Source organism: Podarcis gaigeae, assembly GCF_964106915.1.
Source record: "Podarcis gaigeae genome assembly, chromosome: 1".
NCBI lineage: Eukaryota > Metazoa > Chordata > Lepidosauria > Squamata > Lacertidae > Podarcis > Podarcis gaigeae.
Genome location: NC_139678.1, coordinates 124,789,599 through 124,804,839, shown reverse-complemented (window position 1 = coordinate 124,804,839; position 15,241 = coordinate 124,789,599). Strand labels below are relative to the sequence as shown.

At 44.4% G+C, this 15,241-nt stretch overlaps 1 protein-coding gene across 2 annotated transcripts in view; it reads right to left on the bottom strand.

Moving 5' to 3' along the window:
• The window catches only part of PLCL1 (phospholipase C like 1 (inactive)), a 192,289-nt gene extending 184,924 nt beyond the window's left edge, over window positions 1-7,365 (bottom strand). Inside the window, exon 1 of one of the 2 annotated variants that reach the window (XR_014556739.1) lies at window positions 6,600-7,338. Coding sequence is in view for 1 of the 2 variants with exons in the window: in XM_083705321.1 (XP_083561447.1) it covers window positions 6,600-6,785 (186 nt within the window). In the remaining variant the exon portion in view is untranslated. Of the gene's footprint in view, window positions 1-6,599 lie in introns of both variants that reach the window. The other variant, XM_083705321.1, reaches the window with a different exon arrangement.
• Window positions 7,366-15,241: the final 7,876 nt, after the last annotated feature.

Genomic DNA, 15,241 nt, shown 5'->3' with positions numbered 1-15,241 from the left:
TGCCTATGTTCTACCTTCACTGTTGGAGACCTAGCTGCTGATAATTGTAGGTGGGGAGAGTGAAGGCTTCCCATGGGCATCTGGCTGGCATCTGTGGGAACTGGATCCTGGACTTTGGCCTGATCCAGCAGGGCTCTTCTTGTGTTCTTACCATATCCAGTCCCACCAGCATCTGCCAGCGAAAAGATTAACTTTGTAAAAAGAACAAGGGAGGAAGTTCATGTTCTCACTATGTTAGATAGGTAGCCCCCCCCCCCCGTGACTTTTATTTCATTCACTCTATAGAAGTAACATTCAGAAACATGCAGCCTCATCTAATGCATATTTCCTCCAAAGTCTTATTTAGTTCAAGGAGGTGTGCACAGTGCTTCATTCCAAGTTTGCTTTACTAAACGAAAAAGACAGACGTGTACTCTCCTTCTGGCATCCTTGTATTGCAAACCAGACATCTGAAATATCTTAACTGCCTGACCCACAGTATCTTATAAGAGCACAAGCTGAATGAAATTAAGCATTAAATTCTCTGTTATCGGTGGCTTTTAAAGGGTAAAGATGTCAGTGAGATGAATAGAAGTTCCTGAAGCAAAAAAAAACAGCCCATTAGCAAGGCACTCGAATCACTTTCCAAGGAAGACATGCCTTCCAGCTACTGAAAGTCAGAACAGCTTTCCTGCCACTCATAGCCGTTCAAGTTTAAGAGCTCCATGTGTCTCACCCCTTCCTCAGTCCATCATCCAAAGGATGTTGCATCATTCACAAGCGCTGTCAGAGACAAACTACACACCAAACATTAATGGAACAAATTGCCAACAAGGTTTGGTAAGGTGAGGGTTAAAGGTGTTCTGAGGAACTTAACCCTTCCCCTCACCATTTTTCTGTTGATCCACCTCCCCCACCCCCACAATCTACTTCTCCAACTCCCATGAAGTGCCAGGTGCATGCTTACAAAGCTGCACACTACACAAGCATGCTTTAAAAGCCCACTTAAAAACAAAATGAAAAAACAAAAAAACACCTCCTTGCACTTGTAAAACTATCTAGTCAAAGAGAAGTATTTCCATTTACTATCTCCCTCTTGCAGCCTTAAGTGGCACAATCCACTATGCTGAACTGAGCAAACGTATAATCGCTAAACATGCTTCAGTCTTGTAAGGTCTTCAGAAAAAAACCATATTATCTTGTAAGGTCTTCAGAAAAAAACCATAGCAGCACAATGACCATGAAAGCGAATGAGGATTATGCCAGAGGGTCACCTTGAGGATGCGACTTACTCCACAACTAATAGCGAGTGACAACTTCCTCCACGAACGTTGAAATTAATAAAGAAAAAGCTGGTTTACAAGACGTTCGCCATCAGCAAGTCAACCAGTAGCCTTCTTTCCTACAGTTTTTTCTTCTAAGACTGGGAGGCAGAGAGAGAGAAAAAACTACAGATAACAAAAGATCAAGCAAGCAGAAGAAACATTGCAACCAGATGGCAGCAGAAAGATACTCAAGGAATTCCAGATCAAAGTTTGTTCTGTCCTGCATGTTGGATGGGGGAGCTTACTGAAACAAAGCAGATGGCAATCAGCAAGACACATGGCATATTCTATCATTTCCATTCATTTGTAGCACTACATCAGAGTAAGACGTAATAAAAAGCTTCAAACACCTCTTATATGATTAATAATAATAATCAAATGTCCCTTCCAGAATACCATTTTTGAGCCTTACAATGTCTAAATATGTCAAATGTCATTCAGTGGGCGTTACTCCCAGATAAGTAGGGTTACGTTTGTAGACTTACTCTGTACTCTTTAATCTGACTAACAGCAACAAGCATTCTGATGGGGTTGTTGTTTTAAATTTTGTTCAATAATTATGATAAATACCATAATCAGTGACATGACACTGAAGGTCCAAACAAAAACTGAACCTAATAGGTGTCTTTCTTGGTTGCTCGCCACCTAGCTAGGGGAAATTAGTGGGCAGAAGTGAGATGGCCTTTTCCATGGTGGCACCATAGCAATGTCCTTTGCAGTGAAATAACCATGAGAGTTGTGTTTTCATAGTTTGGGCTTAGTGAGTGTTTTATTATTGGTGATTCAAAAAGAAATTACCCTGAATTTTAGATTTTTGCATTACTGTTGCATTTTTGCATTTTTATTATGTGTGCTACACTGAGACAGTTCTGCTCAGAAAGGGAGCCCTTAAATAACTTTTGATAAAATAAAATATTAACAACTGGCTCAGACTAGATTATCCACAGATTTCAGGAAACAATCTACCAGATTAGCAATTATAGCAAGTGGTGCTGTGGGTTAAACCACAGAGCCTAGGACTTGCCGATCAGAAGGTCGGCAGTTCGAATCCCCGCGACAGGGTGAGCTCCTGTTGCTCGGTCCCTGCTCCTGCCAACCTAGCATTTCGAAAGCACGTCAAAGTGCAAGTAGATAAATAGGTACCGCTCCAGTGGGAAGGTAAATGGCGTTTCCGTGCACTGCTCTGGTTCACCAGAAGCGGCTTAGTCATGCTGGCCACATGACCCGGAAGCTGTACGCTGGTTCCCTCAGCCAATAAAGCGAGATGAGTGCCGCAACCCCAGAGTCGGTCACGACTGGACCTAATGGTCAGGGGTCCCTTTACCTTTACCTTTATCAGAAAATTAGCAGGCAGCAGCAAGGAATGCTCTTGTCTTGTGTATTCAACCTACCAAGGCACCTTACAATCACAACCCTACAAAGTACCGGTAAGTTGTTAGAGGGAGAGAGCTTTACAAGACCACTGAATGGTCAGCCACAGCAGGGCTGAGCAAGGATATGAACCGCATCCATACTTGAGCACTCTAGTCATCATACTAGCCATGTAGAATCAAGGAACAGACATACCATTCCGCATGCTGACAAACCATAACACATGCAGGAAAATGGGCAGAGAGATGCTTATCTTCCATCTGAGTATAAAGTATTTTTCCCCACTTCTAAATATAACGCTCCACTGAACTCCAAGAATGACCTGTCTGCTGACACCCTACTTCACATCTCAAGAAAAGGCCACATATAGGGCAAATCTATTTCTTTGTTTACCCAGAAGTCCAGTTTTCATTGGTACTTACTCCCTAGTCAGAATACACAGGATTTCAGTCTTAGCAATTCAGAACCTCCCCAGTCAGCACATCATCGCTTATTATTACCTCCACTAGGTATGTTTTGTAATGTAAAAATATACTTCTGTGGTTTTCAGAGCCACCCCAAAGAAGCAAGTTTCATCATAGGTCACATACACAAACAGCATTCTCATAATACATCACTTTCATTTTTTCTTTTACATACAGATCTCTAGCTCTTTAAAAATACAAATGGTTTTTACATTGTTGTGGCTGGCTGGCAAGATAGCTACAGCAAGGGAAAGCTATGGAACTGAACTCCAGCTTTTAATATAATTTCATAGCATATGTCCACTGTCAAATAACAATTAACACAATTACTAAATGCTTAGCAATCTGTATGCTGTGCCCCAGCATCTTAATAAAGCCTCTCTCTCAAAAACAGGCATAATACTTCCCTTTTCTCAAACTCTGTTTTTAAAGTATTCACAGCAACTATTCCTTGTACAGTCACTCCCCCAAACAAAAACAAGAAAAATCACTTTCCGTATAATCTTCAATTCAAAATAATAACTACACTTGTGCACCCCAATCTTTATACTCCCCAGTCTTAACTCCTATGCTGTTCAGAAGATAACACAAGGTTATGTTTAGTAGTTTGAAATTGTCTGAAGGTCCAACTTCATTACTACCGTTAGGCAGGCACCCTCCCTCTACTATTTTAGACGCCTGCTTATTTCAACAAGCTTCGCCAGACATATAAATTTAGTTATGTACACTGGTTCATAACATTTTGTCTAATTTATCTGTGCATTCTTGATTTTATATTGTTTTACACACACGGCGCTGTGGGTTAAACCATAGAGCCTAGGACTTGCCAGTCAGAAGGTTGGTGGTTCGAATCCCTGTGATGGGGTGAGCTCCCGTTGCTTGGTCCCTGCTCCTGCCAACCTAGCAGTTCGAAAGCACGTCAAAGTGCAAGTAGATAAATAGGTACCGCTCCGGCGGGAAGGTAAATGGCATTTCTGTGTGCTGCTCTGGTTTACCAGATGTAGCTTAGTCATGCTGGCCACATGACCCAGAAGCTGTACGCTGGCTCCCTCGGCCAATAAAGCGAGATGAGCACCGCAACCCCAGAGTCGGTCACGACTGGACCTAATGCTCAGGGATCCCTTTACCTTTTTACACACACCCATTACAGATCTTTTAAGATTAAGCACTTTAGTTACTGTATTTTAATGCAGGAAAACAAAGCGCTGGTGGTAAACTCTGGATGATGCAGTCCCAGCCACATTGGAAGGGACCCTGAGGATCATCTAGTCCAACCCCTGGCAGTGCAGGAATATGCAGCTGTCCCATACAGGGATCGAACCTGCAACCTTGGTGTTATCAGCACCATACACTAACCAACTGAGCTATCCTGTGCTGTAGATACATGGCTGAACCTTGAATGTGTACATATGTTTCTACATAGAAAGCACATAGGTAAAGGTAAAGGTACCCCTGACAATTAGGTCCAGTGGCGGATGACTATGAGGTTGCAGCGCTCATCTCGCTCTATAGGCCGAGGGAGCCGGCGTTTGTCCGCAGACAGCTTCCGGGTCATGTGGTTAGAATGACTAAGCTGCTTCTGGCGAACCAGAGCAGTGCACGGAAACACCATTTACCTTCCCGCTGGAGCGGTACCTTTTTATCTACTTGCACTTGACGTGCTTTTGAACTGCTAGGTGGGCAGGAGCTGGGAGCGAACAACGGGAGCTCACCCCATCGCAGGGATTTGGACCGCCGACCTTCTGATTGGCATGCCCTAGGCTCTGTGGTTTAGACCACAGCGCCACCCACATCCCCATAGAAAGCACATAGTCTGACTAAAACATAAATGGAGCCCCCTTGATGGTAACTTACTGAAAATATAAGCTGCATTTCCTGCCCAAGCCTGGTCAGCTCCTAAACCAGGCTGGACAGCCAACCAACGGAAGAATCTTCAGTAACTCAGGGATGAGAAGAAGCACCTGAACGTCTTTGCTTTGCAAATTTACACAACTGAGTGGGCAAAATTGGGAGCCTAATTTACCGCTCTTTAAGCATCCTTCCTTGTACCCAATGAAAACTGGACACACAGCAATAATCAAGAATAACTCCAGGGCCAAAGCTGTGGGCATCTTGTCCCATAATTCTTTTTCTACAAATATCCTGTTGATCCAACTTCATTTAAACAAATGAAGAAGCTCCTCCCACCTGATTATTCCCCATATGTGTTGCATCATCTAAAAGTTTTTTTGCTGAGTAAAAAAATGTAACACTCACTGACGGTTTCCTAGTTAAGCTGGCAGGGCTTACTGTACTGTTACTGTATGATTTTACCTGCTTCACTAGCAGCAGATTAAATTTAAAGCAGATCTGAAATCAAACCATGGAGCGCAGCAGTTGCTCCAAGCACTTCCAGGAATAAGCAATAAAAAGGGTGGTGGCCGTACGTGAAGGGATGCCTGACTTAGAGTAACTCCTGCTATCCTGGATAGAACCAATTAGCTTAATGCAACCATCCGAGATGCAGCCTCCTCCAAGAACCATTTAAAGCACCACTGCCAAACAGCATGGCCAAGCCAGTGCAAAGGATGAAACGCAGGCACACGACATAAGACTGAAGCAAAGCGCAATGTAGCTACCCCATGGAAAAAGGGAAAGCACAAACTCCTCTCCTGGCTGTTATTTCCAAACCTAAGTTAGGAAAAGCAAACAACCACAGCACATGTTGACATGGCGTTCATAAGAACCAGTCATCCAACATCATCCTTACCCGCCAAAGACATTCCAGAGGATTACACATTATTCTGGTACAATAAATAGTCACAGCAAGAGGGGATACAGGTAGTGGTAGATCTGACTACTGTATAGGGGAATTTCCTCTCTTTTTTTCTTCTTCTTCTATATTTCAACTATTTCCCTGCTTGCAACAAAGAGAACTGACCACGTGGTGAGCCAGTCCTCAGCAAAAAGAGGTGGTGGTCGTGGTGGTCTCCATCCATCCATCACCTGTGACAATCCTCTTCCTTTTCAGAAACTAGCGACGCCCCTTCCTCTCCGCATGTTCCACTTGCAGCCGAACCTCAGAAAAGAAACTTTGAAAGGAAGCAAGTCGGAAGTATCTCTACCTCTCCCTCCGCCCCCCAAAAAATCTCCCTCTTCTGCATGTACCGAAATACACGCCGGATTTCTCCCACCCTTCCGTGAACATCGCCACAGCTTGAGTGGCCTAGACAGGCGCCCCCAAACTGTGTGGGTTCATGGTTTTCTATTAAAAGGGAGTGGCGCTCGTCGGAGCTGCGCTACACGTGTAACCACATCCCGATCGTAGAGGGATGGAAAAGGAGAGGAGCTGATTTTTTCTGGTTAGCTCGCAGCAGCAGCATCCTGGGTGCAGCCAGCGAGCCGAGCGGCTGAACACGCGCGGCGGCGCCGGGCGTCACGTGTGAACCCAGCCACCCACCCTCCGGCGGCCAATCCTTACCTTAATGATGCTGCTCCTGCGAGGGGTCGCCCTGGCCGCTTCGAGGAGGATCGCTTCGGGGTCGGCGGCGGCGACGGCGGCCAGAGACACCCCGCTCCTGCGCTCCCTCCTCCGGGGCGCCTCGGGCTCCGGGAAAGGCTCCGAGTCGCCTTCGCCCGCCGCGGGCGCCGGGGTTGCTTCTGCCATCGCGAAGCGGAGCCGCGTCAACTTCGAGGGGCGCCAGGCTGAATAAAAAAAACAAAAACCCCTTTTCTCCTCTTCCCTCTTCCTAAAGCGCCACTGAGGCAAGTTTCCGCGAAGGAGACGTCGCGCTCGCCTGCTGCATTTTCTGAGGAAATATGAGGAGAAAAGCTCGCTCGCTCGCTCGGGCTCAGGCGCCCCTCCGCCGCCGCCGGGGCTCCGTCGCAAGCGGGGAAGGGCAGGGCGGGGAGGCGCTAAACTTGGGACAATGAGGGGAGTTTTGCAGCTGAGGAGAATCGTGAGGCGAGGCGAGAGGCGCACTCCGCCTCCCTCTCCTCCTGCTGCTGCGCGCGCTCTTCGTCCTCTCTTTCCCTCACACCCATTCACTGGCGCGGGGGGCGCCGGTCACGGCCAGGAGGCGCCCCCTTTTCCCGCCCCCTCAGAAGCCACATTTGAGCGCGCACATCTCCGGGCTCCCCGCCGCCGCCAGCCCGCCAACCGGCAGGAAGTGCCGCCGGTTTCAACTCCCCTCACACGCACTCGCGCTTCTCTTTCTTTTCTGTTGTGACAGGGCCGGGGCTTGTGTGTTTTGACAGGCGGAGGCTGACGGGCAGCAGCCCCGACCACTCCGCCGAGGGGAAGCGCTCCGCTCGGCCAATCGCCGCGCCGAGGGGGCGGGGACGGGGAGGCCCAGAGCGAGCGGAACGCGCACCCTTATGGAAATCGCTAGGTTCCCCGAGGGGTTTCGACGGGACGGGAATGCACGGGGTTGGAGGGCATTAATTAGCCTTTGGTTAATGAAGCGGCCTTTGACCTTTAAAGTTGTTTGTGTGGTGGGGGTTTATTGTTTTTGTTTGTTGTGTTTTTATATTGTTAACTGCCCTGTGATCCTCACAGGAAGGGCGGTATAGAATTATTATTATTATTATTATTATTATTATTATTATTATTATTATTATTTATTATTACCACTCCCTTCCCCATGCAGGAAACCCACAACTACAGCCCATTTTAATGTCTATTTTCTCAAAAAGTGACCACCTTTTTAATCATTCAGGTCTACCGTTTGCAGCCCTATAATCAGAGATCTGGAGGCCAAGACCACTAAGGAGTCTAACAACCCATAATGATTTCAAATATAATAACACCATAAAAACTCACGTCGTCGAAAGTTAAAAAGGAACGCACGTTTTAAAGGGTTCTGAAATTAGAAAGGTAACATTTCCTGGCACCAAAATAGCATCAAAGAACGTCCGCTTGGAAAAAGGCTCTCTGGAAAGGGCATTCCGCAGCCAGGGAGCCACCACGGAAAAGACCCTGTACCCTGTGGCCACTTTACTATAGGTCCCGCCTTCAGTATTGTAAAACATACAATACCAAATGCATTTTCAGTGATGCTGGTTACTGCCCAAACATAACTTAGTTAACGAAAGAGGAAGAGTATGATCCGAAATGAGATTTATTTCTTTTTCACTTCACAGTTGGATGCAATTTGGTATGAAGTACATCTTTTATCCCCAGAATCCACACAGTGTTCAAGGTTTCTTTCTATTTAGCACCTATAATTGAGAATAAAACACTCAGGGCTGTAAAATTACTGCAGATATGATGCATGAACATGAAAGGGGGGGAAATGTTGGATATTTCTGGAAGTACTGGGAAAATTGCTATCATAAATAATTAAGGGCATGTCATATCTTACCTTTAGCCAATTTACTGGTAGACATTTGTTCATGCAGTCCGCAAACAAACGCCCAGGAAAAAGTGGGATTAGTTAGGCTGTCAGGCTTTGTAGCTGGTGAAGTTCCAGGAAATGATAGAATCTTTAGGCAGATGCAGTATTCATCTCCTCACTCACAAGGATTCATATGGGATGATATAACTGTTCCCCCACCACCACCATACAGAATTGCTGTATTATCCCAAGGTGACTTGGGAAGAGCTGTTGCTTTATTCTGATTGTGTTTTCTATGTGCACTGGATAGCTCAGTTGGTTAGTATGGTAGTGATAATGCCAAGGTTGCAGGTTCAGTCCCCATATGGGACAGCTATATATTCCTAAATTGCAGGGTGTTGAACTTCATGATCCTCAGGGTCCCTTCCCAGTTCTATGATTCTACTTTTATGAGAGCTAAGGGATCTCTTTCTCTATTTCCATTTCTGTGGCCAGAATTGGATTAGTAAAGGTAAAGGGACCCCTGACCATTAGGTCCAGTCGTGGCCGACTCTGGGGTTGCGGCGCTCATCTCGCTTTATTGGCCGAGGGAGCCGGTGTACAGCTTCCGGGTCATGTGGCCAGCATGACTAAGCCGCTTCTGGCGAACCAGAGCAGCGCACGGAAACGCCATTTACCTTCCTGCTGGAGCGGTACCTATTTATCTACTTGCACTTTGACGTGCTTTTGAACTGCTAGGTTGGCAGGAGCAGGGACTGAGCAACGGGAGCTCACCCCGTCGGGGGGATTCGAACCACCGACCTTCTGATCAGCAAGCCCTAGGCTCTGTGGTTTAGAGCACAGTGCCACCCGCATCCAATTGGATTAGTAGCCCGGTCCAAATATCTTGACTCACAACAAGAGGCTGCATGGAAGGATCAGATCAGTGGTACTTGGGACTTATGTACATAAGTCACTCATGTTCGGAAAGTTTCAGAATATTGTTTCATTTATTTTATTTTAGATATCTTTGCCAACTTTTAGAGCAAAGCCCTCACAAGGTGGCTGACATAAAAAGAATAAAACAATCTTATGCAGTCATTTTAAACAGTACAAATTTCTGTCCCAGCTTCTGCCAACCTAGCATTTCGCAAGTACACCAGTGCAAGTAGATAAATAGGTACTGCTGTGGCGGGAAGGTAAACAGCGTTTGACTGCGCTCTGGCTTCCGTCACGATATCCCGTTGCACCAGAAGCAGTCTAGTCATGTTGGCCACATGACCCAGAAAGCTGTCTGCAGACAAACAGTGGCTCCCTTGGCCTGAAGCGAGATGAGCATCGCACCCCATAATCGCCTTTGACTGGACTTAACCATCCAGGGGTCCTTTACCTTTACTTTACTTTAGATTACATGCAGAGCTTTTTTCTGGAAGTACTAAAGGGTATGAAGTACTGGCACCTTTTTATTCTAAAAGAAATGCACTGCCTACGTGATACTGCACGGTGGTTGGTATGTCAAGAGAAAAATTACTTTAGCACATTACCCTTTCTCGTGTTCTGTCACAATGTGAAAAACCATGTGCTGATGCTGATGGACTTTGGAGAGCATAGCCAGAACCTTCACTCTTTGGTCCTTTGCAGCTTTGAAGGGCGGTGTACTTTTGAAAGAGTTTAACTGCTTTGAAAAATAGCGCTGAGATCAGGCAAGAAGAAGCTTTTCAGAAACAAGATCGCCCTCTAGCTTTTATCCGTAGAACATTCGCTCAGCAAAAGTTAACGTTGCTCTCAAGGAGCATCCGTATCCTGGAGTCTTCCCTTTATTGGGCTGCCAAATCAGACTGTTCTTCACCATAGAATGACCCTTGGAATCAAATCAGTTTAAATGCCTTGAATTTCGGTTGATGTCAAAGGCTATGAGCTGAACTCAGCATGCGCCAGAAATTATGACACATGCCAGGGCTCTCAGCAAGTGTGAGAGAGCCTTGGCTTCGAGATGTTGGAGGGACTGCACAGGTGTTGAGGTGTAACATCCACTGAGCTTGAGCATAGATCAGGAAACATAGACATTTGTTTAATTAGCGAACCCAACAACCAAAACAAATTAAATGCAAAGGCTGCATGCTTTTGACTTAATTTTCTGACTTGACGTAAACAATGGCAAAAATTAAAACAAATCCAACATAGCCTCAAAAAGATTTTAAATATCCAGTGACCTTGAAACACCTGGAGAAATCAAAAGGTCTTCAGGTGGTGAAGACAAGAAAGCTGGTGTCAACAGAGCCTTCCAGAGAGGAGCATTCAATAACCAGGGAAACCCGGCAGAAAAGGCAAGCCTTTCTCAAACTCACCTTATTTCTGAATTTAGGAATTTGGAGAAAGGCCTCTGACGATTACCTTAATAATTAGGTGGCTCCTAAAGGGAGGAAATACTCCTTCAGGTATCCAAGACTTCAGCCCTTTAAAACTCCTGTTTTTAAATGTGCTAGGAAATTGACTGGGTGCTGGTGAGTTACAGAATTTCTAAACTGGTGAGATGTGCTCCCCGATTCCAGTCCTGGTTAGTAATCCAGCTGCCGTATTTTGTATTAACCAAAGTTACTGATGTTACTGGATGCAACAATAAAGAAGTCCAATAACGCGACGTCAGGGCATGGCAGGATAACTGTGGCAAGGTTACGTATATCTGTCCAGGACAGTTTGCAGACAGCACACCAGCTATAACTGGTAAACTTTGTGTCCCTGAGGGCTTCTGATTGTCGGATCAGCTCCAAGCTGCAAACATGATCCTCAGGGAAGTGCAACCACGTAGAAATAAGGTAAGAATCTACTGCTTCTTTTTAATTTCCTTCTGGAAAGTTTTTTTTAAAAAACAACAACAACCTGTATAATTAGTAATAACATTGCTAGTAAAGTAATGTTTGGCAAAAGATATATATATAGTGATGTTGAAGACCTGATGTTTCAAACAGTTTTAGGAGGAATGTTCTATTTCTTAGAAAAGTGTAGAGCTTTTTTTCAGCTGGACCTCTCAGGTGGGCGCCATTGCCATTATAAGAGAACAAGGGAGAAGTTCGTGGTCAGCTCCGACACCTCTTTTTCTAGAAAGATAACACGGGAAAAGTGGGTATGCTTTTGCAATTCTGGAATCAAACAAGTATTTGTCACAATCTAAGCTTAGAGGTGTAAGAAATTATATTTTAAAAATACACAAAATGGGCACCCGTGCTTAATCGCATTTTATTTTTAATGTGAGTCTTATATGAATGGACCACTGAATATGTTTAAGCCTTAATCAATTGCTTGCTAATTGATGGAAAGTTTAATGCATGGCATATTTAATGACAACCTATTTCGTGTATTGTGTATATACACTTTTTCCTGTTTGTATCGTTTGTGATATAGCATAGCTTAGTGATAGCACCGTTTACAAATGAATATGCTGTGTTCCATCTTTTTGATACTGTATATTGGTAGATTCATTTCACTCAGAGGCAGCTTACACTAAAATCCCTCAAGAAATGCAATGAGGCACAAAAATATGAAGTCTGGATCAGAATGCACAGGTCCATTAAATTCACATATGGGTGGGTTTTTTTTCAATTTTATGAAGAAGTATTATGGGCTTGTAATGTCAGCTGGTACAATGGAATCTATTTTTAACCTCAGTCTGCGACATAAACCTTAATTTTATACATATAAAATCATAGACTCATAGAATTGTAAAGTTGGAAGGGACTATGAGGATTATTTAGTCCAACCTCATGGAATGTTATATGTCAAACTTTCCTCTTTCTCTGTATTTCTTTCTCCTCCTTTCACGGACCTTTCTCATCTAAAAAATGTCACTTTTTAAAGGGGGAGGGCTCAGCTTACTTGTGGGTAAGCGGAAGACCACTTATATGTACATCAGAAGAGACAGTGGTACCTCGGGTTACATACGCTTCAGGTTACATACGCTTCAGGTTACAGACTCTGCTAACCCAGAAATAATCCTTCAGGTTAAGAACTTTGCTTCAGGATGAGAACAGAAATCATGCTCCAGCGGTGTGGTGGCAGCAGGAGGCCCCATTAGCTAAAGTGGTGCTTCAGGTTAAGAACAGTTTCAGGTTAAGAACAGACCTCCGGAACAAATTAAGTACTTAACCCGAGGTACCACTGTAATGTTGTTTGATAGTGTAGCACCAAACTGGGGCAGCATTTCATGGAAGTGAACGGGGACGAAATGTGAAAATGGACTGCCATTTTACAATGGTACCCACAATGACTACAAACTCACTTCCCTAAGAGTTTATTCAGTGTGTGTTATTGTGCCAATATAATAATATTTTTTCCAGTGTGCACCATTATAATTTTTCAACACAAAAATCCATCAGCCATTTTGTTCCCCATTCACCTAGCTCTCTGGCATCTGTTTGTTCCTATTCGCAGCCAGCTTAGACTTAACTGACCCTAAAGCAGTTGGTGTCATAATTTTGCCGTTTCACTTCCCCACTTAGCCTCTAGACAATTCATTAATCTTTTTATTAAAAGGTACTAATGTAGATCTGGAGGCGGACAACCTTCATCTACCCCTGGTATTGTGAAAACTGACAATTCATTCTTATCTCTCATCGAAGCAATTACTGAATTACAACAGAATTGGTAATTTGTATCTTGTCATCAGAGCATCGCAAAAGTTTATAACAGGGTGAAAGTAACACAAGGTGACATCAGCAGAAGTTAACTTGCACTATAATAATAATTATTATTATTATTATTATTTATTTATACCCCGCCCTCCCAAGCCAGAGTTGAGCTCAGGGCAGCTAACACCAATAAAATCACAGTAAAAACATAATGGGAGGGGGAAAGAAAAGGACCCCCCCCAAAAAACCCCAATTTAAAATACAGGTTAAAATGCAATTTAAAATGCAGCCTCGTTTTAAAAGTAGCCTTTAAAATAAGCTGCAACACACACTATTTCAGAATGCTACATTTCACTGGCAGATCGTAACATGCCCCTCTTAAAAACCTCTTTTAGCAAATAAGAAAATGAAATATTAAAACAAAATGGGATATGGGATAAAATGAATTTATGCAAATCCGAATAAAACCTAAATGAATAAAAGGATAAAACAAACTGAAATTTCCGATTCTTCTGACAAGACCCAGCATTCTCTCTTAAGAACTGTCTCCTCTTATCAGTTACTGCAAATAAGACATTGTCCCAGGATAAAAACATTATCGAATTTGTCAGATGCTTTCACTGAAGGATGGGGCCTCACTCTTCACCCACATTAGGAAAATCCCAGCTGAATTACAACAGGACATTCCCTGTTATTCCATAGCTTTGTAGGAGATGTGAGGGTTAGCCCATAATGTCAGCAGTGAACAGTGAGATGAGAGGGGGACACTTACCACACACACACACACACACACACACACACACACACACCCATCCATAGCTGTCAACATTTCCCTTTTTTTAAGGGAAATTCCCTTATTCCGAATAGGATACCTTGCAAGAAAAGGGAAAAGTTGACAGCTATGCACCCGTCTCCCATGTCACTGCTGCACACTGGAATGGAAAGGGGTGAGGCAGCAACGAGTTTGCCATGTTGCAAACTCTCCGGGAGAGCTAATTGGGCACGCCTACCGGTGTGTTTGGGACACGGGTGGCGCTGTGGGTTAAACCACAGAGCCTAGGACTTGCCGATCAGACGGTCGGCGGTTCGAATCCCCACAACGGGTTGAGCTCCCATTGCTCGGTCCCAGCTCCTGCCAACCTAGCAGTTCAAAAGCACGTCAAAGTACAAGTAGATAAATAGGTACCGCTCCAGCAGGAAAGTAAACGGCGTTTCTGTGTGCTGCTCTGGTTCGCCAGAAGCAGCTTAGTCATACTGGCCACATGACCCGGAAGCTGTACGCCGGCTCCCTCGGCCAATAAAGCGAGATGAGCACCGCAACCCCAGAGTCGGTCACGACCGGACCTAACAGTCAGGGGTCCCTTTACCTTTACCTTTACCAGTGTGTTTGCACCATGCAGATCTGACCACCGCTGTGACCCTCTGCATCTATGAAGCAGCCTCACAACCCTACCCTGCTGTCTGCTATTGCATAAGGCTTTTTTAAAATCCAAGTATTGCTAAATTAATGTGACATCTCTAAAACACAGTGGCATTTGGCATGTGTATATGGGCCTCAGCACAAGTCCATACCTATGGCCAAAGTCATACGTGTGACGTCAGTGAGGGTCGTTTGCTGTTGCACAACTGTACTCGCAGCAATGCTGTCTTAAAACAATTTGCAACGTTTACCTGTCAAGGAGTGTTTCACACACCAATCAAAAGGCACTATTTGCTGCTGATAGAAGTGTGCTGATATGAATCTAATAAAATTAGCATTTGTTATATTCTGTGCTTTTTTTCTGAGGGTACTCAAAAGCATGCAGTACCAGCATACTTTTGTTCTAGAAGAAAAGCACTGCTTATATTCACACTAATCACTGTTTGGTCAGATTTTCTCCCTTCTACAGCCGAAAAGGAACAAATGACCCTTCCTCTTCATTCTGCAGCACCAGACAAACATGTTGTCCTTGTAGATATGTTGTTCCTAACACAATCAGTGTCTGACATGTACTAAATTCAAAACTCAGGAAGGCAACCTTGAGTTTCTTTCTCTCTTTGCTTTGTTTGGGCTACAGCTTGCAGGATATACATTTTAAAATAAAGATACCTCGCAAAGAAGCAGAAAACAGAGAAGGACAATGTCTCATGACACTGTCTGCAATATATTGGTGGTGGACCAGACACTAGTACAGCATGATAGG